The 25,003-nt window shown below is 36.7% G+C and overlaps 1 protein-coding gene and 1 long non-coding RNA gene across 4 annotated transcripts in view; both read left to right on the top strand.

Moving 5' to 3' along the window:
- Nucleotides 1–25,003, top strand: part of DPYD (dihydropyrimidine dehydrogenase) — an 810,457-nt gene that overhangs the window by 245,871 nt on the left and 539,583 nt on the right. For all 3 annotated transcript variants that reach the window (XM_019919998.2, XM_073810605.1, XM_073810614.1), the window contains one exon: nt 4,542–4,629. In XM_019919998.2, coding sequence (XP_019775557.1) covers nt 4,542–4,629 — 88 coding nt within the window. The remainder of the gene's footprint in view (nt 1–4,541; nt 4,630–25,003) is intronic.
- Nucleotides 4,637–25,003, top strand: part of LOC141279723 (uncharacterized) — a 77,914-nt gene continuing 57,547 nt past the window's right edge. Inside the window, exon 1 of the long non-coding RNA XR_012334424.1 lies at nt 4,637–7,748. This is a non-coding gene — a long non-coding RNA (uncharacterized lncRNA). The remainder of the gene's footprint in view (nt 7,749–25,003) is intronic.

Genomic DNA, 25,003 nt, shown 5'->3' on the forward strand with positions numbered 1-25,003 from the left:
CCCGTGTCCCCTGCATCGGCAGGCGGACTCTCAACCACTGCGCCACCAGGGAAGCTCTGTCTTCATAATTTGAACAAAAATATCTGAGATATCTTTCTTGATAAATTTTCTATATCATCTTGTTTGTCATTATGTTTATTTGCAGCAAGCATTTCCATCATTATAGGATGTTATTGAAAACTAATATGAAGTCATATTTTGTCTCTACTGGAAGGCGAGAAACGTGCATTAAGAGCCAACAAAATAATTTTGTGTCTAAAAAGAGCTGAATTTAGTTTTAAAATTATTTTATCTTATTTTCTATGTTAGAGAGTCTGGAAATACTTGGTCTGTTTAGCCAAATTTTCTATCAAAAATGTGAAGAGCATGTACATTATTATCTGTAGTTTTTAATAATGGGTGCCACACAGTTCATTTCAAAAAAGCGTTCCACGCCAAAAAAGTTGTAAACCTTAATCCTACATTAAAAATATTATTATATGTATGAAGACATATTATGGATGCATAAAGAAAGTTTTTGTCAAGTCCCGGAGTAGATATTAGGTGGAACTTTGGCTCAGGGCTTATTATATTCAGCCCTTCTATTGAAATAGTAATAACTCTTACACTAAGCTTGATGTGGAGCAAATTTTATTCTCAATTTAGCTGGGATGTTTGAGTACCCAGGCATATATTAAAGCCATTAGAGGGAGGTTAATATATGCTATAATCCATATCTAAGAAAATTATGACAGAAAATATTACATATATAAAAAATATGGGAGAAAAAGGAGCAAAAACACAAACAAAATGCCCATAACATGATTTTTCTAACATCGTATATACTTAACAAATAATCTTAGGACTTCATAGTATATCAGCCACAAAATGTTTTGATGTCTGTTAGTTATCATATAATACCAGTTTTAAGTTTTACACGTCTTGGTCCAATTTCCTAAGGCATAATGTAAGCAAAATTTTAGCATTTTGTCAAAGAATCTTTCTCCTGTTCTTTCTGAGAGTGAGTTTTGGATTTGATGGCAAATGTTTGGGGGTTTTATGCTTTAGAAAAGGGAAATTTGACTAGATTCCCCAACATAGGGAAGAGTCCTTGTGCTTGTCACTCCACTGATTATTGTTATTATTGCTTTGTTCTCATTTGCACCATGGAGCTACTTACTGCACAGTGATGGTTATTCTCCCCTTGTCCCACAATGTCTGACTACAGTAAGTAAAGTCTTACTGGTCCCAGTCCCAGTAAATTAACACTAGGAGTAAAGCTACTTGTCTTTCCAGTTTTCGATACACAAAAGTATAATTCAACTTTTTTGCTTCCTCAGTTGCACACTGTTGCCTGCTAGGGTGGAAACAGACTGAGAAACGCAAAATGCCTGTGCATCCTTTCTGTATGTTACAAATTCAGGGACATGTTCACTCTATCAGGGTGGAAAAATTGGAATATTTTCAATCCTGTTTGATAAATCACATAACTCCACTACTCAGCTACACACACGCGCGCACACACACACACACACACACACACACATGCACACAAACACTACCTCAGGAAAGATGGGGGTCTTTCTTCAATTTTTTTGCTGAGTCAGTTAGTAAACCAAACCTAAAGTCAAGTATTCTGAGTATCACTTCCACTGACAGACCCATTGGCAGGGCACTCCACTGCTCAACTTTGGAAATTGTAGTATTATTCAGTTTACTAAAATTTTATTTAGAATATTTGGACCTGTAGTTTTCTTTTATGTCTAACCTTCATTGTATATTGGTATTGAGGTCATTTCAAAAAATAAGCACTAGAACTTTTTATCTTTCTTTATGATCAGAAATAGTTTAATAAAAAAATCTACTCTTTGAAAAATAAATTAAAATTCTAAAGCTTCATTATCCATTACTTTTAATAGCATCTAACTCTACTAACTCTAATAGTAATACCCACTATTAGATACTTAGTATTAAGTACTTTTAATAATATGTGTTTATTTAATTGTCTAGTTTATTTCATGGTATTTGATATGTTCCAGAGTTCTGAATATTAGTCGTTAATCTCACCTTGGTTGTCCCCTGGTTGTAAACTTTCAAATGGTTCCTTTATCTGCCAATAAAATTAGAACTAGTATTTTAGTAAAACAAAAATGCCCCCCTATGTTATATCCAAAGTCATTTTATCCCCCTACTTTCTCTTTGTTTTCTTTGCTTTGCACTTTATACCCCAGAAACACTACATTTTCAAGTAGTTCTCCACATGCAGTATGTTGTTCTGTGCCTTTGAGGATGGTGCTGGTTCTGCCCTTCATTCTCAAGAGACATTAGAGCATAGCTTTTACACGTGCTGGTTCTGCAATTAAACTACATATTTGACTTTGGTAAAGGTTGTCAAAGCTCTCTTGTCCCTTAGTATCATCATCTGTAAAATGAGGATAACAATATCACTTCATAATGCTATTGTGAGGATGAGAGAAGTCCATCTATGCAGTATTTAGAAGAGTCTTGCACTTAGTTAGGTACTCTATGCAAGTTAGGTGCAATTATTGCTTTAATGGGTAAACTTTGTTCTTCTGTTATGGATCAGTTTAGAGACTTTTGTTTTTAGGAACATGTTGACTTCAAAACTCAAACCTACCAGACATTGTGCTTCCTTATTTATAATGGTAAATGAGTGCAAAATTGCAGCGAAGTCATGTATTTTAGAGAGTATATACTGGCACATACCTGACCCCTTTACTTCACTCAAGTGGCTAGTCCCTGATCTTCATAAGGTTCATCTTCTGCCCTGTGGAGGGCAGGCATATTAAAGTCTCCAGCATACTAGCTACCCCTTGCTTATGCTGTCCAATCTGCATGATGTTCTCAGTGTAATGGATCACTATGATGTTCTGTGGTATGGTCAGATTGTTTCAGATTATACATATTGTTACAGAAGAGAGTTGACATATTCCTGAGGCAAACCTGTAAATGAATATTCTTATCTTTCCCCTATGAATGTGAACTGTTTCTGATCCCTTTTCCACAGAAACATGAAAAGTGTGCATTCATCATATCAATGGCTACGTGCATTGTACCTGTGGCCTTACTAATCTGCAGTAATACCACATCTGTCACAGACAGTGCAGTCAGGGCTTCACTTTGGTCAAGCCTGCAGGAGTTTACAGTCATTCTCCAGAAATCATCTAGTCTCAGCGGGGCCAGACTGGGAAATGAAACAGAAGTATTACATGGACCACCACCATCTTTTCCTATCCCACCGACTCCAGGCTATCATTGGGGTTGATTTACTCTCTCGACCAGGGTTTCAGAAGTTTTCTGGCCTTCCCAATATTATAGCTATAATAGCTCTTGCTTTGCAGACCAGAGACCCAATGTGGGGATTATTTCTACTGACATGTATAACAGTTTTTATTATACACTTGGAGACTTGGGAATAACCACTAACTGGGTCTGTGATCCCCTTAGGCCCACTGTGAACCAGACTTTATCCAGGTTCCATTTTTCACCTTATCACTGTAGGTCCCCACTCTTCAGCTATCAATTTCAGTGAAGAACCTTGTCCAGGGTCCTTGAAATGTGTGATTATGCCCCCTTCCCCAGTGTACGGTCACCTGGGTAAATGGCTATAATTCCCTTTAGAGAAGGAATAGAGGAATCATTATAGTATTTACTTGCCAGGATGTTTCAGGGTCTGTCTTTCTAGGGACCTGACCACCTCTTCAGTCAGCAGGTTCAAGATCTGAAAATAGGCTCATGTCTGGAATTAAGCAAAGTACTGTGATTTTTAATAGAAGTATCTACCCTCTGACTCCTGACTTTACTCATCTTCCCTCGAAAGTATCCGCTATCAAAATCCTATCCATTTTTTAAGATGGCTTTATTGACAGGGAACTATTTTCAGTATCTTAAAATAAACTGTAACGGAAAAGTATTTTAAAAAGAATATAGATACACACACATATATATGTTTAACCAAATCACTTTGCTGTACACCTGAAACTAACACAATATTGTAAATCAACTATACTTCAGTTTAAGAAGGGCTTTATTGAAATCCCACTACCTCTCTTTTTTCTCATCTATATGACCTCAGCCAAAATGAATTTCTCCATCCCTTGAGTTCTTGTAGACATGTGCTGATCACACTCAGTTATTTATTATACTTATTTCTGTACATCTTCTGCACAGATCTTGACTGTACATTGAGGCAGAAACTGTGTCTCATTTAACATTTTATTCTTTAAAATGCCCCACATAGTGCCTTGAACATACTAATTAAGCTGTGAAAATTTACTGACTTGATTTTAAATACACTAACTTTTCTTGTGGTACTTAATTAAAAGGCAAAAATGCATTTAGCTATTAAGTAAAACATGTTTGTTCTACTTATATACTATTTAGTATACATAAGCCTATATACTAAAAGACAAAAATATTTTCATATCTATACATGGAATTATATATATGGTATATGGAGTTTTTATTATTTTCGATGTTAAAGATTAAGGTTTTAGTCATTCAAATGCCAAAATACAGTTACAGAATTTTTTTTCTTACAGGTAATTTGTGGTAAAAGCCTTTCAGTGAATGAAATTACTCTTAGCACTTTGAAAGAAGAAGGGTACAAAGCTGCTTTCATTGGGATAGGTGAGTAGCTTACTTTAAAATATTTTTCTTTATAATATTTTTTTACTTCCTGATAATATCCAGAAGAATAACTACCTTCAGACATTTTCATGTTAGAAGTTGTGTCTGTTCAGGGAGGAGCAGACAGAAATGAATGGCCAAAGAATATTTCCTATTTTGTAACATGTTGCACTGCCTCACCTCATTATGGATTGACTTTGGCAAGACTTCCCATTTATCTTCCCATTCTCTCACCATACTCTCATCACCAGCGAACATCTAAGAAGCAAAGTGTTTTCAAGTCATGCCACAGAAGCTCAGAATTTGGGCTTAGAAATATCTTGATGCTGTAGCTTTCTCTTTATGATTAAACAAATTGGTTAAATTGATATTAAAGGAGAGAATTAGCTCATTTTCTTTTTTTTTCAATATTTTCTAAAGACTTTTCATATTTGGGTGAATTTTAAAGATGTTTATTCATAGTTCTGAATGTCACATGGACAGTGTATAACTGCTAAGGCAATTGATGTATCTTATGGTTCCATATTTTGCCTAAATACCCCACGGAGATTGAGTTTTCTAATACTCTTCCCTTCCATTTCCTGTATACTGAGAAACCAGAAAGAGCAAATGGTTGATTTAATTTATTCTTTGTCTCATGAACTTTGTATTTATTCTCTTATATGATCATACTGTGAACAATTATGGCATATAAACTAAGTGCATCCTCATGTCTTGTAGTTTGTCTCCTCTCTAGTTCACATTCTTTGAATAGGAATGTCTAATAAACCTACACAGAGGTAAAAACTGTTCCATCTCTTTAAGTAATCACACACTAGATAACATTTCTTTTAGGGCTCTCTTTTTTCATAGTGTTTCTGGAGTAAAATAATCAGGAATGCTTTACTATCTACTAAATTTTCTTATCAGGATGGTGTGTGTTCTCTTACTAGATAATTGATACCAAGTTTAAGACCATCTCTGTCACTCCCTTTACTTAGATGAAAAATTATGAAGAGGAAGATAAATTTTCCTGCCTTCTAGCTCCTAAATATATGTACTGAACCTCCTTTCTTTCAGAAACTTGAGTGCCATTGTCAGCAGTATTTCCCTATGTTATCTAAGTACAATAATCATGCGTAGATACAAAGAGGAAAGAGAAAATATCTAGGGATATATTCTCTAGGTTCCATTTTTAGTGGCACTACCCTTGATTTTGGTTTTACTTTTCAACATTACATTTGTACTGAGAATTTTACTTAAAGAAATTGGGCAAGTATTTTTTGATGTATATTCTGCTAAACACCAGTAAAATTGGATCAGTAAGTTGCTGTTACTCTCAACAAATGTGTATTAAAAAATGTTTGGTTAATAATAAATGAAAAATTTAGTCAGGCAATAGCGCTGAAACATTGGCAATGTTTTCAAATAGCTATTTGAAATTCACCATTGTGGTTTCCTACAGCAGTTGTATGTAAAAGATACATTTTCTATTAATGGAGTTGCATATGCTAATGCAGTTTAGTGTATCTCTATGAACTTTGTCTACAAAGAATCTCTGTACTGAAGAGATAGGGGCCAAATAAATAACCAATACATTGAAATATCACCAAATTAATTGCTCAAGAAGCAAATTATAACAAAATTTGGAAGAGCTGAATTTTATCACTCTGAGTGTTTTCAGCCATGGAGATATCTTCCATCTGCAAGAATCAGGAATGTTTGAGTTTTCTTTTCTTTTATTCCATTAAGTCCCCTTACATATGTTATTTGATAGTGCTACATCCCATTCACAATACTCCATTTGACTCTGCACTGAGGTGTGAATAAAACATTTAATGTGAAGTCCTTTCATATTTATGTTTCTGTGCATTTTCATGCTGAGAAGTGAATCTTTTGACATTTTGGTGTAGTGATGTGTAGAATGCAGTTATGTTCTATTTCAGTATTTTGTATGAAACGTATACAAGAAAGTTTCATTTTGCCAAAAAAAAAAGGTTCTGTGTGTAGAAGACAAGTAGCCTTATTCTCCAGGAAGTATTTATTTGCCACTCTTGACTGCCGAGTTGGGAATTTGTGACCTTTCTATTACCATATAACTACCTATTACTTAGACAGCCTCACATCCTTACATGCTTTTGTTCATTCACCATGCTTCTATGTTGTAATTAAACTTCACTCACTTTGTTTATCTACTTTTTCCCACTCAGTATAGAGGAGTACATTTTGGAATGGGAATTCTACATTACTTAGGATATAGGTTTGGCCACTTTAAGAAAGGAAAATAATAGAGGCTTAAACGAGATGTAAGTTTAGTTCTCTCTCATTTTAACAGTATGAACCATCCTCAACACCTGACTTCCATCTTTCGTTCTCAGGTGGCCAATATTTCCACATTCCTGCTAACAAAAATTGGAAATAAGGAAGGGGACTCCTTTCTTTTTAAGTTTATGACCCAGAAATTGCACATATCACTTCTGTTTGTATCTTATTGTCTACATCCTTGTCACATAAACATACCTGGCAGCAAAGGATGTTGGGACATAAAGCCTTCAGCTGGGTGGACATAATGCTCCATTAAACTTCTATTTCTATAGAGAAGGGGGATAATAGATATAGAGAGAGGAAAAAAATAGAGGTCTCTGTCATACATGTGCATCATCATTTGTATCTGACACGTGGAATCCTTATTGAGAGAAATCAGTAAAGCAGTTAATAGCAAAGAAAAAACTCTTAGAACTTAGTTCTTACATGCTGGTTACATAGGTCACTTAATGATAAAAGAGTATTTTCTCCTTCTGTAATTGGGGAAACCGTATTATAGCTCTTCTATATTTATAACTATTGTCTCATCCTATGTTAGTTTCTCTAAAAGAAAAAAAGTTAGTTTTTAATTAAATATGACTTATTAAGGATAGCTTTATAAATCCATTGCATTAACAGAAGTGTGTTCTCATGTTTCCTGATTTTTAGTATTGTGTGTAATATTGCTGGTGAAAACTTGCTCACTTTTAGGTTTTTCCCTAACTAATTCCAGAATCCATTAAGGAAATTATGTCATTGTGTGTACATCGTTGTGAGACTGAAAGAGTACATCTCTTTACCCATGAGATGTTTAGTTTTTTCTAAGTGAAATAAAGGTAAGTGAGATAAAGCTCTGTGTCTTATTCATACTGGATTGAGTTGTCTTTGAGATAATTGGTATTTTTTTAAAAGACTGTAAATTTTGGGTATTCTTATTGAAATAAAAGCACCGGCACAGTGCGTTACAATCAGTATTTAGAAATAGAGTTTTAGAACATCCTCTCTACGAGGATTTTTTTTTTTTTTTTTTTTTTGCGCGGTACGCGGGCCTCTTACTGTTGTGGCCTCTCCTGTTGCGGAGCACTGGCTCCGGACGCGCAGGCTCAGCGGCCATGACTCACGGGCCCAGCCGCTCCGCGGCACGTGGGATCTTCCCGGACCGGGGCACGAACCCGTGTCCCCTGCATCGGCAGGCGGACTCTCAACCACTGCGCCACCAGGGAAGCCCTGTACGAGGTTTTTTCAGAGTATTTGATGGCTTTCTTTGGTTGATATTGAAATCAATATAATGGTTTACAACCATCATTTTTTATTATTAAAAAATGAGCACAAGCAAATAGAAAATATCAAAAACTGTGCTGCATATTGTTGTGGTAAATGTTATTTTGCGAAAAATGTTTTTCTATCATATGTGTATTTGTTTTTGGTGTATGTGCTTGCACATGCGTACTGCATTATATGGAAAATGTGTTTTTAAGATGCGGCTTAATAGTCAATGCTTGAAAGCCACTGCTATACATTGTAAACACCCTCAAGTACTAATTGCTTTTTCCCCATAGTATGCCCAACACCTCTCAATAAGCAGCTGTTAAGTGAATTAAATAAGTATTGAGTGACTACAATGTTTTAGGTATATATATATTTTTAAGTTCTTTGGGTGATTATATTCTGGAGCCAATCTAAGCATCACTGTTCTAGGTGACTGAAGAATTGAATCCTTAATCTTTGCTTCAAAGGAGCCTATTTCCCTTCCCATTTCTGATTGTCCATTTTATGGTACTTTACCTCTTATATTCTCACAAAACATGGCAGTGATGAAAAGGCTAAGCAAGCACGTAAGGGAAAGAATATCCACTAAGACACCCTCAGAAAAATGGTAATACTTTATAGATTCTTCTGACGAAGTATTTTTTTTTCTGAATTTTTGTTTTTAATACTTGAGAGAGGGAAGGAATGACGGGGTGAATACCAGTAAAATCCATAATTACAGTCACAATAGATACAAAGGGAGCAGAGGCTGCCGGAAGATATTATAGAGCTGAATAGTCTCTGTCTCACTCTGTGAAGCATACAGAGTCTCTCTCTCTGTATGCTTTACTTGTGTCGATTCTTGAATTCACTTCTCACTATCACTATTCACTTCTCTTCATGTTACTAGGCTACTCCTTAGCCTCCTAACCAGTCTCGCCACCGTTAACCACACAACAGAGATAGTGATCTTTCTAAAATTAGATCTCATCATGTCATTCCCTCATTTAACTCGCCCCATCCCTATTTCTTTCAGGATACAGGAAAAACTCCTTAAAATAAGACTTTCAAGGCTCTTCATGATTTATTCACAACTTATGTCTTTAGTCACTTAGTAAATTGGGTGTTGCAGACATTTGAAATGTTTTCACTTTTACCTCATCTTAATTTTTTTAACTTGGATTTTGGACCTGGTGTTGCTTGGACCCAGAACTGTCATTATTTTCATATTTGAGTTCTTCCATATCCTTTTTTCTACTTCATGGAGTTCTCTTTACTTGTGACGATCCACTCCCTACCTTCACTCTTTAGCCTGGATGAATGAAGCCACTTCCTTACCAACAATCCTCACACCATTATGTCCCTGTTCCCTCTCTGGATGTTCAGATCAGATTTTAGCACTTATTTCCATGTATTATAATTGACTGGTTACATGTTTGTTTCTGCCAGTAGAAGTTAAACTGTTGTAGGTCAAAGAGTCTGTCTGCCTTACTCACTGATAAATCTTCAGTGTAGAGTGTAGTCCCTGGCACATAGTACGAAATCTATAAATATTTTTAAACTGTTGATTTTTATGCAACCGTTTTGACTATTTTCCGCCTCAGACTTCCCAAAAGGCAAGAAACTCCCCACGTACCTGGGTAGGGCAAAAGAAAAGAGAAAAAACAGAGACAAAAGAATAGGGATGGGGGCTTCCCTGGTGGTGCAGTGGTTGAGAGTCCGCCTGCCAATGCAGGGGGCACGGGTTCGTGCCCCGGTCCGGGAAGATCCCACATGCCACTGAGCGGCTGGGCCCGTGAGCCATGGCCGCTGATCCTGTGCGTCCGGAGCCTGTGCTCCGCAATGGGAGAGGCCCCAACAGTGAGAGGCCCGCATACTGCAAAAAAAAAAAAAAAAGAATAGGGATGAACATGCACCTCGGGGAGGGAGCTGTGAAGGAGGAAAAGTTTCCACACACAGACTTCCACACAAGTCTCTCCCTTCACGGGTGGAGATTGCGGGTGGTGGTGGGGGGGGAAGCTTTGGAGCCACGGAGGAGAGTGCAGCAACAGGGGTGCAGAGGGCAAAGCAGAGAGATTCCCGTACAGAGGATCGGTGCCGACCAACACTCACCAGCCCGAGAGGATTGTCTGCTCGTCTGCCAGGGCGGGCGGGGTCTGGGAACTGAGGATCCAGCTTCAGAGGTCAGATCCCAGGGAGAGGACTAGGGTAGGCTGCGTGAACACAGCCTGAAGGGGGCTAGTGTGCCATAGCTAGCCGGGAGGGAGTCCGGGAAAAACTCTGGATCTGTGGAAGGGGCAAGAGACCATTGTTGCTGGGTACGTGAGGAGAGGGGATTCAGAGAACCGCCTAAACGAGCTCCAGAGATGAGCACGAGCCGCGGCTATCAGCACGAGAGATGGGTGTGGGGCGCTAAGGCTGTTGCTACAGCCACCAAGAAGCCTGTGTGCAAGCACAGGTCACTATCCACACCGCCCCTCCTGGGAGCCTATGCAGCCCACCCCTGCCAGAGTCCCGTGATCCAGGGACAACTTCCCTGGGAGAACACATGGCGTGCCTCAGGCTGGTGCAACGTCTCGCCAGCCTCTGCCACCGCAGGCTCACCCCTCATTATGTACCCCTCCCTCCCCTGGCCTGAGTGAGCCAGAGCCCCCAAATCAGCTGCTACTTTAACCCCATACTCTCTGGGCAGGAACAGACACCCTCAGGCGACCTATATGCAGAGGCGGGGCCAAATCCAAAGCTGAACCCCAGGAGCTATGTGAACAAAGAAGAGAAAGGGAAATCTCTCCCAGCAGCTTGAGGAGCCGCAGATTAAATCTCCTCAGTCACCTTGATGTACCCTCCATCTGTGGAATACATGAATAGACAACGAATCATCCCAAATTGAGGCGGTGGACTTTGGGAGCAACTGTAGACTTGGGATTTGCTTTCTGCATCTAGTTTGCTTCTGGTTTTATGTTCATCTTAGTTTAATATTTAGAGCTTTTTATCACTGGTAGATTTGTTTATTGATTTGGTTGCCCTCTACCTTTTTAAAATTTATATATATATATATATATTTTTTTTTTTCTTTTTCAGTTTTCGTGAGTGTGTATGCTTCTTTGTGTGATTTTTTTTTTTTTTTACCATTTTGCTTTTACCATTTGCCCTAGGGTTCTGTCTGTATGTCTGTTGTTCTGGGTTTTTTTTAGTATAGATTTTAAGGCTTGTCATCATTGGTGGATTTGTTTATTGGTTTGGTTGCTCTCTTCTTTCTTCTTTTAAAATTAATTTTTTTATTTTAATATTTTTTTATTTTTTATTTTAATAACGTTATTCTTTTTCCTTTATTTATTCATTTATTTATTTTTCCCTTTTCTTCTGAGCCGTGTGGCTGACAGGGTCTTGGTGCTCCAGTTGGGTGGCATGCCTGAGGCTCTGAGGTGGGAAAGCCAAGTTCAGGACATTGGTCCACCAGAGACCTCCCCGCCCCACTTAATATCAGTCAGTGAGAGCTCTCCCAGAGATCTCTGTCTCAACGCTAAGACCCAGCACCACTCAACGAGCAGCATGCTCCAGTGCTGGACACCCCATGCCAAACAACTAGCAAGACAGTAACAGAACCCCACCCATTAGCAGAGATGCCGCCTAAAGTCATACTAAGTTCACAGACATCCCAAAACACAACATTGTACACAGCCCTGCCCACCAGAAAGACAAGATCCACCCCCACCCACCAGAACACAGGCACCAGTACCCTTTATTAGGAGCCTATACAAGCCACTGAACCAACCTCACCCATTGGGACAGACACCAAAAACAACGGGAATGATGAACATGCAGCCTGCACAAAGGAGACCACAAACACACTAAATAAAACAAAATGAGAAGACAGAGAAATATGCAGCAGATGAAGGAGCAAGGTAAAAACCCACCAGACCAAACAGATGGGGAGGAAATGGGCAGTCTACCTGAAAAGAATTCATAGTAAGGATAGTAAATATGATCCAAAGTCTTGGAAATACAATGGAGAAAATACAAGAAACGTTTAACAAGGACCTAGAAGAACTAAAGAGGAAACAGACAATGATGAACAACACAATAAATGAAATTAAAAATTCTCTAGAAGGAATCAATAGCAGAATACCTGAGGCAGAAGAACGGATAAGTGACCTAGAAGATAAAGTAGAGGAGAAAACTACCACAGAGCTGAATAAAGAAAAAAGAATGAAAAGAATTGAGGACAGTCTCATAGACTTCTGGGACAACATTAAACACACCAACATTTGAATTATAGGTGTCTCAGAAGAAGAAGAGAAAAAGAAAGGGACTGAAAAATATTTGAAGAGATTATAGTTGAAAACTTCCCTACTATGGGAAAGGAAATAGTCAAGTCCAGGAAGTGCAGGGAGTCCCATACAGTATAAATCCAAGGTGAAACACGCCAAGACACATATTAATCAAAGTATCAAAAATTAATTACAAGGAAAAAATATTAAAAGCAGCAAGGGAAAAACAACAAATAACATACAAGGGAATCCCCATGAGGTTAACAGCTGATCTTTCAGCAGAAACTCTGCAAGCCAGAAAAGAGTGGCAGGACCTGTTTAAAGTCATGAAAGGGAAAAACCTACAACCAAGATTACTCTACCCAGCAAGGATCTCATTCAGATTCAACGGAGAAATTAAAACCTTTACAGTCAAGTAAAAGAGAAGAGAATTCAGCACCACCAAACCAACTTTACAACAAATGCTAAAGGAACTTCTCTAGGCACGAAACACAAGAGTAGGAAAAGACCTGCAATAGCAAACCCAAAATAATTGAGAAACTGGGAATAGGAACATACATATCAATATTTACCTTAAATGTAAATGGATTAAATGCTCCAACCAAAAAACACAGACTGGCTGAATGGATACAAAAACAAGACCCGTATATATGCTGTCTACAAGAGACCCACTTCAGACATAGGGACACATACAATCTGAAAGTGAGGGGATGGAAAAAGATACTCCATGCAAATGGAAATCAAAAGAAAGCTGGAGTAGCAAGTCTCATATCAGAAAAAAATAGACTTTAAATTAAAGACTTACAAGAGACAAAGAAGGACATTACATAATGATCAAGGGATCAATCCAAGAAGAAGACATAATAATTGTAAACATGCACCCAACATAGGAGCACCTCAATACATAAGGCAAATGCTAACAGCCATAAAAGGGGAAATTGACAATAACACAATCATAGTAGGGGACTTTAACACCCCACTATCACCAATGGACAGATCATCCAAAATGAAAATAAATAAGGAAACACAAGCTTTAAATGATACATTAAACAAGATGGACTTAATTGATATTTATAGGACATTCCATCCCAAAACAGCAGAATACACTTTCTTCTCAAGTGCTCATGGAACATTCTCTAGGATGGATCATAACTTAGGTCACAAATCAAGCCTTGGTAAATTAAGAAAATTGAAATTGTATCAAGTATCTTTTCCGACCACAACTCTATGAGACTAGATATCAATTACAGAAAAAATATCTGTAAAAAATACAAACACTTAGAGACTAAACAGTGCATTACTAAATAACCAAGAGATCACTGAAGAAATCAAAGGGGAAATCAAAAAATACCTAGAAACAAATGACAATGAAAACATGGCGACCCAAAACGTATGGGATGCAGCAAATGCAGTTCTAAGAGGGAAGTTTATAGCAATAGAATCCTACCTCAAGAAACAAGAAAAATCTCAACTAAACAACCTAAACTTACACCTGAAGTTTAGAGAAAGAAGAACAAAAAAACCCCAAAGTTAGCAGAAGGAAAGAAATCATAAAGATCAGATCAGAAATAAATGAAAAAGAAATGAAGGAAATGATAGCAAAGGTCAATAAAACTGAAAGCTGGTTCTTTGAGAAGATAAACAAAATTGATAAACCATTAGACTCATCAAGAAAAAAAGGGAGACGACCCAAATCAACAGAATTGGAAATGAAAAAGGAGAAATAACAAGTGGCACTGCAGAAATACAAAGGATCATGAGCAATTACTACAAGCAACTCTATGCCAATTAAATGGACAACCTGGAAGAAATGGACAAATTCTAGGAAAGCACAGCCATCCGAGACCGAACCAGGAAGAAATAGAAAATATAAACAGACCAGTAACAAGCACTGAAACTGAAACTGTGATTAAAAATCTTCCAACAAACAAAAACACAGGACCAGATGGCTTCACAGGCAACTTCTATCAAACATTTAGAGAAGAGTTAACACCTATCCTCAAACTCTTCCAAAATATAGCAGAGGGAGGAACACTCCCAGACTCATTCTATGAGGTCACCATCACCCTGATACCAAACCAGACAAAGATGTCACAAAAATAGAAAACTACAGACCAATACTACTGATGCACATAGATGCAAAAATCCTCATTAAGATACTAGCAAACAGAATCCAACAGCAGATTAAAAGGATCATATACCATGATCAAGTGGGGTTTATCCCAGGAATGCAAGGATTCTTCAATATTTGCAAATCAATCAATGTGATAAACCATAATAACAATTGAAGGAGAAAAACCATATGATCATCTCAATAGATGCAGAAAAAGCTTTCGACAAAATTCAACACCCATTTATGATAAAAACCCTCCAGAAAGTAGGCATAGTGGGAACTTACCTCAACATGATAAAGGCCATGTATGACAAGCCCACAGCCAACATCATTCTCAATGGTGAAAACTGAAACAATTTCCACTGAGATCAGGAACAAGACAAGTTTGCTCACTCTCAACACTGTTATTCAACACAGTTTTGGAAGTTTTAGCCACAGCAATCAGAAGAATAAGAAATAAAGGGAATCCAAATCGGAAAAGAAGAAGTAAAACTCACTGTTTGCAGATGACATGATAGTATACATAGAGAATCCTAAATATGCTACCAGAAAACTACTAGAGCTAATCAATGAATTTGGTAAAGTAGCAGGATACAAAATTAATGCACAGAAATCTCTTGCATTCCTATACACTAATGATGAAAAATCTTAAAGAGAAATTAAGGAAACACTCCCATTTACCATTGCAACAGAAAGAATAAAATACCTAGAAATAAACCTAAGGAGACAAGAGACCTGTATGCAGAAAACTGTAAGACCCTGATGAAAGAAATTAAAAAGATGCTACAAACAGATGGATGGATATACCATGTTCTTGGATTGGAAGAATCAACATTGTGAAAATGACTATACTACCCAAAGCAATCTACAGATTCAATGCAATCCCTATCAAACTACCAATGGCATTTTTCACAGAACTAGAACAAAAAATTTCACAATTTGTATGGAAACAAAAAGGACCCCAAATAGCCAAAGCAATCTTGAGAAAGAAAAACGGAGCTGGAGGAATCAGGCTCCCTGACTTCAGATTATACTACAAACTATGGTAATCAAGACAGTATGGTACTGGCACAATAACAGAATTATAGATCAATGGAACAGGATAGAAAGCCCAGAGATAAACCCACACACATATAGTCACGTTATCTTTGATAAACAAGGCAAGAATATACAATGGAGCAAAGACATGCTCTTCAATAAGTGGTTCTGGGAAAACAGGACAGCTACATGTACAGCTCTATGTACAATAGCCAGGACACGGAAGCAACCTAAGTGTCCATCAACACTTAGGTGTGGCACATATATACAGTGGAATATTCCTCAGCCATAATAAGAAATGAAACTGAGTTATTTGTAGTGAGGCGGACTGACCTATAGTCTGTCATACAGAGTGAAGTTAAGTCACAAAGAGAAAAACAAATACCATACGCTAACACATACATATGGAATCTAAAAAAAAAAAAAAAAGGTTCTGATGAACCTCGGGTCAGGACAGGAATAAAGGCACAGACGCAGAGAGTGGACTTGAGGACATGGGGAGGGGGAAGGGTGAGCTGGGACAACGAGAGTGGCATTGACATATATACACTACCAAATATAAAATAGATAGCTAGTGGGAAGCAGCTGCATAGCACAGGGAGATCAGCTTGGTGCTTTTGTGCCCACCTAGAGGGGTGTGTTAGGGAGGGTGAGAGGGAGATGCACAAGGGAGGGGATATGGGGATGTATGTATACTTTTAACTGATTCACTTTGTTATACAGCAGAAACTAACACAGCACTGTAAAGCAATTATACTCCAATAAAGATGTTAAATAAAAATTAAAACTAAATAAACAAATAAAAAGTGTTTCAGATGCAATGACTGAAACTCAACATGTTAGCTGATGACACCTGTTTACATGGATGAGTCCAGCTTAATGATCTTGAATATGGGACTTAATAATCTGCAAGAATTAGGCTTTATAGTTAAGATCACTTTTCTCATTGTTACTACCAATTGGTTTTCTCCCATTACTGTCAGAAAAGAATGTTTTTTAAATGTGATGAAGCCCAAATATTGTAACAGTAAAGAAGAGATAATTACAATTAAGAAAACCCATGGAGAGATTATGGTGTTAAATTTGCTATAGTGTGGCCTTTAGTTAAATCTCCTGTGCCTTCTTAGAGCCAGAATTCTTCTCTATAAAAGTTATTCTTAATTAGCTTCTTAATCAGTAGTTTCTAAATTGTACACAATCATGTATACTTCCTATTTATTTAGAAGAAAATGAAATAGGCTTTTAGACCACCCACTTCTGTCTACAGATAAAAACTGAAGTTGTTTGAGAACTATGCACAATTCTGAATAGATTATTTTAAAATAGTAAACGTGTCTTAATTGTAAGTGAGAAAAGGGCATGGATATTTTGCCAATCCACTTTTTAAAATTTGTAATAATGTCTAATCTAGTGTCACTTGTAAGTACTCGGGTATAATTGTTAGATGGCTCCCAAGAATTCAGAAATGAGGGAAATAGAATTCCAGCTGAGAGTTCATTAAATCATCACTTAATGAGTTCAAGCAAAGCCCCCAGAAGGAGATAAAATAGATGTAGGGCAATTAGTCTTTGATCATATTAACATATCTATAGAAAGTGCATCTTAATCTGCAGAAGTAGGTAATAGGGGCTGGTCAACTTTCCAAGCACAGAAAAAGACAAAAAAAAAAAAAAACCTGAGGAAATATTGGCAGTGTCTCTTTAAAGGCACATGAATCAATGAACCTGGAGTTATTTGAGCCCCTATCATGAAGATACATAGTAAGTCCATTTTAAAGGTCCCTAAATCTCCTTGTTCTAATTTCAAGTTCACCAAGCTGGTGCTGATTCCTAAAGAGTTTGATTATATTAGGAGACCATACTAATCATGTTGGTAAGAGTAATCCTGGTCCCCAGGATGGTTATCACTGCTTCTCTGAGTAGTGTGATACTCTAATTTGAAGAACTCTCCACCTGAGATAACACTACATAAAATAAGCTATAAATGTCTCAAACATTTTTTGTGGCTGTCACTGCATTCAGAATAAGTCCAATTTTCTTAGTATGACTAAGAAATTTTCTTAGTATGACTTTGAACTGGCTTTCAACTGGCTTTCAACTGGCTTTCTTAGTATGACTTTCAACTGGCTACCATAGTATGATTTTCTTAGTATGACTAAGAAATTTTCTTAGTATGACTTTCAGCTGGCTTTCTTAGTATGACTTTCAACTGGCTACCATAGCTGTCTAAATATACCCCTTTTTCCTTAAACATACACCCCTTATTGACCTCTCCCACTACCAGATCTCTAGCCATTCCTCAAAAGTAACCTGTACTTTTATAATCACCATTATACCTTGGCTTATACTCTTTCCTTTACTGAGAAAAATTTTCAGTCTGTCCCCATATGGTAAAGTCAATACATATAATATTCATCTCAAATGGTACTTCCTACATGAGACTGTCGTACTTATCCTGCTGAGATAAATGTTCACTGTATGTTCACATATAGCAAAATGTTTTATATGTCATTTATAGGACTGAATTTAGTTTTCTTCTTATTTTTGGTGTGTGCATATATCCACTTCTCTGCCCCATGGACAAAAATGCCATATTAAAAACCTGTGGGAACTGAGATTAGTTTTTTAAATCTTTGTATTTTACGGTTTCAGCACATTTCTTGACACAAAGTATATCAATACAGTTTTTTGAAGTAAAATAATTGGAAGAGTGAAAAGAAAAGAGAAATAAAGGAAAAAATGAAAAATAGCATCATAACTTCTTGAGAAGTTTAAAACTATACTTGATCATTTAACCTTTTTTAAAATTCATGTACTTTCCAGGCATCTTGTTTTTGATGAAATGCAAAGACGTGTTCATGGTTTTGATTACCTACTCAAAGGCAATAATTTAAAAATTCTAAATGTTATAGTGAATGTCATTCTTATGCTTATGTCTATCATTATATCAAGTATTACACTGCTAAATTGAATATTAGGAGGTTTTTGAGCATTTTTGGTAAAGGCAAAGCTATTTGCTTGAGGGTGTTTAATAAGTGTTTTATGATGAAGGTGGTGATACAGAAAAATCTTTTTTTTTTTTTTTTTTTTTGTGGTCCGCGGGCCTCTCACTGTTGTGGCCTCTCCCGTTGTGGAGCACAGGCTCCGGACGTGCAGGCTCAGCGGCCATGGCTCACGGGCCCAGCCGCTCCGTGGCATGTGGGATCTTCCCGGACAGGGGCACGAACCCGTGTCCCCTGCATCGGCAGGCAGACTTCCAACCACTGCGCCACCAGCGAAGCCCCAGAAAATCTCTTTAAAAAATGTCTTTTTCTGCTGGTAGAATTCCTGGAATATTGTAGGTGCTCAATAAATATCTATTGAATTAACCATTTGTTTAATTAAAACATATTGATTGCTTTCATATGGTAGTCAAAGAGGAAGTAATTTATTTAGCAAGAGGGTTATTTTAAAATATCCTGTAGCCCATGTTCATTTTATTTAAAAATTGTAAAAGAATGTAGATTATATTTTAAAATATTGAACATCTTTGGATTTCTTTGGATGGAGACATGGAGGAATTTTTATTATATTTCTCTCTATATATTTTATGAAATGAAAATATATTGCACTTACTGTAGTTGCTGAAATTAAAGAAGCACATTGTTAAAGCACTGTTTTTTTAGCAGTTCCTAATGGCTTATGGCCAATGGTTACATCTTTTGATGGGTGAAAATCATCATCTGAACTTGGAAGGGGATATTATTGAACATTCACTATGGGCAACACGATGGATGTTTTTAAATGTACTAATCATCCAATAGGTATGGGTTGTCCTCTAGAGGTAGAATGTTGATGTCGAAGGATAAACTTCAGGATAATTAACAAAATTAGAAGTCACTAATTGAAGTGACTCCTTGTTAGTGGATATTATAGAAGTATTAAGTAATGCCACAGTACACAACCTCCATCCCCAACCCCTCAATTCAATGAATTTGAAATTCACAACTACATCGAACACATATGTACAAAACATCAGTGATTTCCAATTAAAGTTGAGGCATACTACTAGATAGCTTTATTCATACTACAAATCACACAACTCTGCATATCTTACCCTTTTGTAAATCACTCTATGTAAAAGTTGGTAAAATAAGGGAGTCCATTATACACAATGAAAGAGAGATTAATAAGAGAAGCATGAGAAACGATATGGAAATGGCAGAGTTGATGCGAGTTAGAGGAAAGTAAGTATATTTCTACATATGCTTTAGCATTCTTTCTAGAGATACTTTTTCCGTAGAATAGAAATGAGAAAATTTGCAGGCTAATTTGTGTCTTATTTATCACTTATTTCCTATTTATACAGGTTAGGCTATACCATCTTTGGCTAGCAGCAGTAGATCAAATGAACTAATATTCTTTTCCATGGACTTTTAAACACCTTCTTTGACATAAATGCTTAAAAACAGTATGTTCTAAAGCAAGACAAGTGCTTTGAAGAGGAGACTTCATTAAGACATTGTATTTTAAGTAATAACATCTATTTTAGAAGCAATTCAATTGAAATTTATATCAAATCAGTTTTTCTCCAGATCCTGTCTTTGAATCGTTTAAGGGGCCTCCAGCAAAATCATGTTCTGAATTCCCCAAGGCTCTTTTGTATGACACAGATTTATTTAAATGAATAAGTGAAAATCAATGGGGGAGAACCTAGTTTGGTTACATTACTCTTTCTTAATTTCTTAAACTCATATTACTTCGTAATATTATTTATGAGGAAAACAATACTTCATGATTAATTTATAACTATTACCTCAAATAACATAAACCTTTAGAGTATATTTTTAAGCATATTTGCCATGGACATTTAAGAAAACAATTTTAAACCAAAATTTTGATTTATTTACTTATCTCAAAATATGTGAGAAACTTGATGTGTGTTATCTTCTGATTAGCCATGCAGTGCCTCCTGGTGTGCAGATGGAAAGAACATTACACATCAGAGGCTCTGTTCATCAGAGGCTCTGTTCACATCCCCCACCTCCCCAAACAAAAACTTCCACAACAGAAAATTAACAGATGTTCACTTTGCTTGTGTTACTGAGATAAATTGTGCATCCAACTCTTAATTCATGTTAACTTTGGAGAAGATATTGATATTGAGTTAATCAGTCAAAGATTATGTCAGTACATCTAGTTTAGTGGAAAAAAGTCATATTAAATGGAAACTTGCTTCCTTGACTCTTTAAGTTCCTATTTTGTATTTCTACTCTTCCTTTTTTTATGTACATGATGGTTTTGTTTTTTGAACCTTAATATTTATACTTTACTGATACATTTATCAGTGCCAGATTAATGTATTTTAAAATTGACTGCAATTTAGTATCTCTATGGTTGTTTCCCTTTTACTGAGAGGAAACAGTCTTTCTTTTGTATTTTATAAAGACCATACCATAGTCAGGTGCATTGCCACTGTTCTTATTCCTTTAATCTTACCATTGGCTGATCATATTTCAAAGTACATTATTAAACTTATACCATATGTGCTAAGGATTATAGATTACAAAATAAATTTAAAGGGTTATGATTCATTTAGAAAAACAATAAAACTACTTTAATGCAATTAATAAATAAGAATTGTATACATATGAATGTAATATATATATAGTAGCTAAAGTTCTTGGAGTATTGGCTGTATTCTTTGCATAAATTATTTTAATTATCTTGAAGTAATTTTGGATTGGTATTATTGGTACTTTCGTTTCACACATACATAAATTGTGTCTAAAAGAAGTTAAGTAATTTTCTTAGTACTAGAACCTAGATTTGAATGGAGGTCCATCTGAAACCAAAGCCTTACTCTTAACAAACACAATAAGATGGCGTTGCTCGTATATAATGGTTTAAACTTTTTAAATTCATTTTTAAAAATTGTGGTAAAATGCACATAACATAAAATATATTGTTTTAACCAGTTTTTACATGTACAGTTCAGTGGCATTAAGTACATTCACTTTGTTGTGCTACCATCACTACCATTCATCCACAGAACAATTTTCAACATGCAGAACTGAAACTCTATACCCTTTTTTTTTTTTTTTTTTCCCCAGGCAAGGCTTTAATGGGGCTCCTGAGCGAAAACAAGTAACAAGTTTCTCTGCTCATTCACTGAGGTGGGGCTAGCTGGTTCCTTATATGGGGTGAGGGTAGGGGTGGGTCCAGGTGTTGGGTCTGGAGGGGTGGTTTAGGGGATGTGTCCACCCCTTTGGTAGTGTTGTGTGCACGGGGCATGCACAGTACTCTGATTTTGTTCTGGACCCCCTGCTTTTGCTCCCAGCTCTTCAGAAGTGGCAGATGGGTTTTTGGTCTTTTTGTATCTTGTTGTCCATAATTTGCCCCAACTGTGCATACATGCACTTATTTTTAGTCCCTTATAGTTTCTTTGAATTTTTTTTAACATCTTTATTGGAGTATAATTGCTTTACAATGGTGTGTTAGTTTCTGCTTTATAACAAAGTGAATCAGTTATACATATACATATGTCCCCATATCTCTTCCCTCTTGTGTCTCCCTCCCTCCCACCCTCCCTATCCCACCCCTCTAGGTGGTCACAGAGCACCGAGCTGATCTCCCTGTGCTATGCGGCTGCTTCCCACTAGCTATCTATTTTACATTTGGTAGTGTATATATGTCCATGCCACTCTCTCACTTTGTCACAGCTTACCCTTCCCCCTCCCCATATCTTCAAGTCCATTCTCTAGTAGGTCTGCGTCTTTATTCCCGTCTTGCCCCTAGGTTCTTCATGACCTTTTTTTTTCCCTTAGATTGCATATATATGTGTTAGCATACGGTATTTGTTTTTCTCTTTCTGACTTACTTCACTTTGTATGACAGACTCTGAGTCCATCCACCTCACTACAAATAACTCAATTTCATTTCTTTTTGTGGCTGAGTAATATTCCATTGTATATATGTGCCACATCTTTATCCATTCATCTGTTGATGGACGCTTAGGTTGCTTCCGTGTCCTGGCTACTGTAAATAGAGCTGCAATGAATATTGTGGTACATGACTCTTTGTGAATTATGGTTTTCTCAGGGTATATGCCCAGTAGTGGGATTGCTGGGTTGTATGGTATTTCTATTTTTAGTTTTTTAAGGAACCTCCATACTGTTCTCCGTAGCGGCTGTATCAATTTACATTCCCACCAACAGTGCAAGAGGGTTCCCTTTTCTCCACACCCTCTCCGGCATTTATTTTTGTAGATTTTTTGATGATGGCCATTCTGACTGGTGTGAGATGATACCTCACTGTAGTTTTGATTTACATTTCTCTAGTGATTAATGATGTTGAGCATTCTTTCATGTGTTTGTTGGCAATCTGTATATCTTCTTCGAAGAAATGTCTATTTAGGTCTTCTGCCCATTTTTTGGATTGAGTTGTTTGGTTTTTTGATATTGAGCTGCATGAGCTACTTGTAAATTTTGGAGATTAATCCTTTGTCAGTTGCTTCATTTGCAAATATTTTCTCCCATTCTGAGGGCTGTCTTTTCGTCTTGTTTATGGTTTCCTTTGCTGTGCAAAAGCTTTTAAGTTTCATTAGGTCCCATTTGTTTATTTTTGTTTTTATTTCCATTTCTCTAGGAGGTGGGTCAAAAAGAATCTTGCTGTGATTTATGTCCTAGTGTTTTCTGCCTATGTTTTCCTCTAAGAGTTTGATAGCGTCTGGCCTTACATTTAGGTCCTTAATCCATTCTGAATTTACTTTTGTATATGGTGTTAGGGAGTGTTCTAATTTCATACTTTTACATGTACCTTTCCAGTTTTCCCAGCACCACTTATTGAAGAGGCTGTCTTTTCTCCACTGTATATTCTTGCCTCCTTTATCAAAGATAAGGTGACCATCTGTGCGTGGGTTTATCTCTGTGCTTTCTATACTGTTCCATTGATCTATAATTCTGTTTTTGTGCCAGTACCATACTGTGTTGATTACTGTAGCTTTGCAGTATAGTCTGAAGTCAGGGAGCCTGATTCCTCCAGCTCCGTTTTTCTTTCTCAAGATTGCTTTGGCTATTTGGGGTCTTTTGCATTTCCACACAAATTGTGAAATTTTTTGTTCCAGTTCTGTGATAAATGCCAGTGGTAATGTGAGAGGGATTGCACTGAATCTGTAGATTGCTTTGGGTAAGTAGAGTCATTTTCACAATGTTGATTCTTCCAATCCAAGAACATGGTATATCTCTCCATCTATTTGTATCATCTTTAATTTCTTTCATCAGTGTCTTATAATTTTCTGCATACCGGTCTTTTGTCTCCTTAGGTAGGTTTATTCGTAGATATTTTATTCTTTTTGTTGCAATGGTAAATGACTCTATACCCATTTAACAACTCCCTATTCTCCCCTTCCCTCGTTCTCTGGCAACCACCATTCTATTTTCTATGTCTGTAAGTTCAACTACTCTAGATACATCATATAGGTGGAATCATACAGTATTTGTTCTTTTGTGCTGGCTTATTTAGCAGATGTCTTCCAGTTTCATCTATGTTTTAGCATGTGTCAGAATTTCCTTTATTTTTAAGGCTAAACACCTTTCCATTTTATGTATTACTGCATTTTGTTTATCCTTTCATCTTTCAGTGGACACTTGGGTTACTTCCATCTTTTGGCTGTTTTGAACAATACTGCTATGAACATGGGTAAATATCTCTTCAGGTCCCCGCTTTCACTTCATTTTGGTATATACCCAGAAGTGGAATTGCTAGATCATATAGTAATCCTATTTTTAATTTTTCAAGGAGATGCCATAATATTTTGCATAGTGCCTGAACCATTTTACATTTCCACCAACAGTGCACAAGGGTTTCAATTTCTCTGTCTTTGCTAGCACTTGTTATTTTGTGATTTTTTGTTAGTAGCCATCGTAATGGGTATGAGGTAGTTTATCGTGATTTTTAATACTTTTTTTGCATCCTACCTATTACCAACAAAAACTCACAGTGGTAATATAGAGGTAATGAATATTAAAAATATATAGGTTAAGTGCAAAATTAATCAAGAAGATGGATAAGCAGATAAAAACTTCTCTGAGTAAAAATGAAATTTTATTTATCTTTTTGATGTCATGAGGACCTCAATTGGATTATAAGCAAAAAGGATGGGGAAAGAGGGTGAAATACAGCAAAGAGATCAGTTTATAAGGGGTAAATTGGAGAGAGGAATATTAGAAGACAGAACTTAAATATCTTCTATTTGAGCTTCTATCTAGTGGCAAAAAAAGTTACATGAGAAGTCAGCAAAATTTTTATTTAAAAAAGAGCAAGTATTTTACGTTTTGTGGGCCATAGGTCTCTGCCTTTATAGTGCAAACGCAGGCATAGAAAACTACCCAACTCTCTGCCTTTATAGTGCAAAAGCAGGCATAGAAAAGAGTAAATGTAAA

Source organism: Tursiops truncatus, chromosome 1 (assembly GCF_011762595.2).
Source record: "Tursiops truncatus isolate mTurTru1 chromosome 1, mTurTru1.mat.Y, whole genome shotgun sequence".
Lineage (NCBI taxonomy): Eukaryota > Metazoa > Chordata > Mammalia > Artiodactyla > Delphinidae > Tursiops > Tursiops truncatus.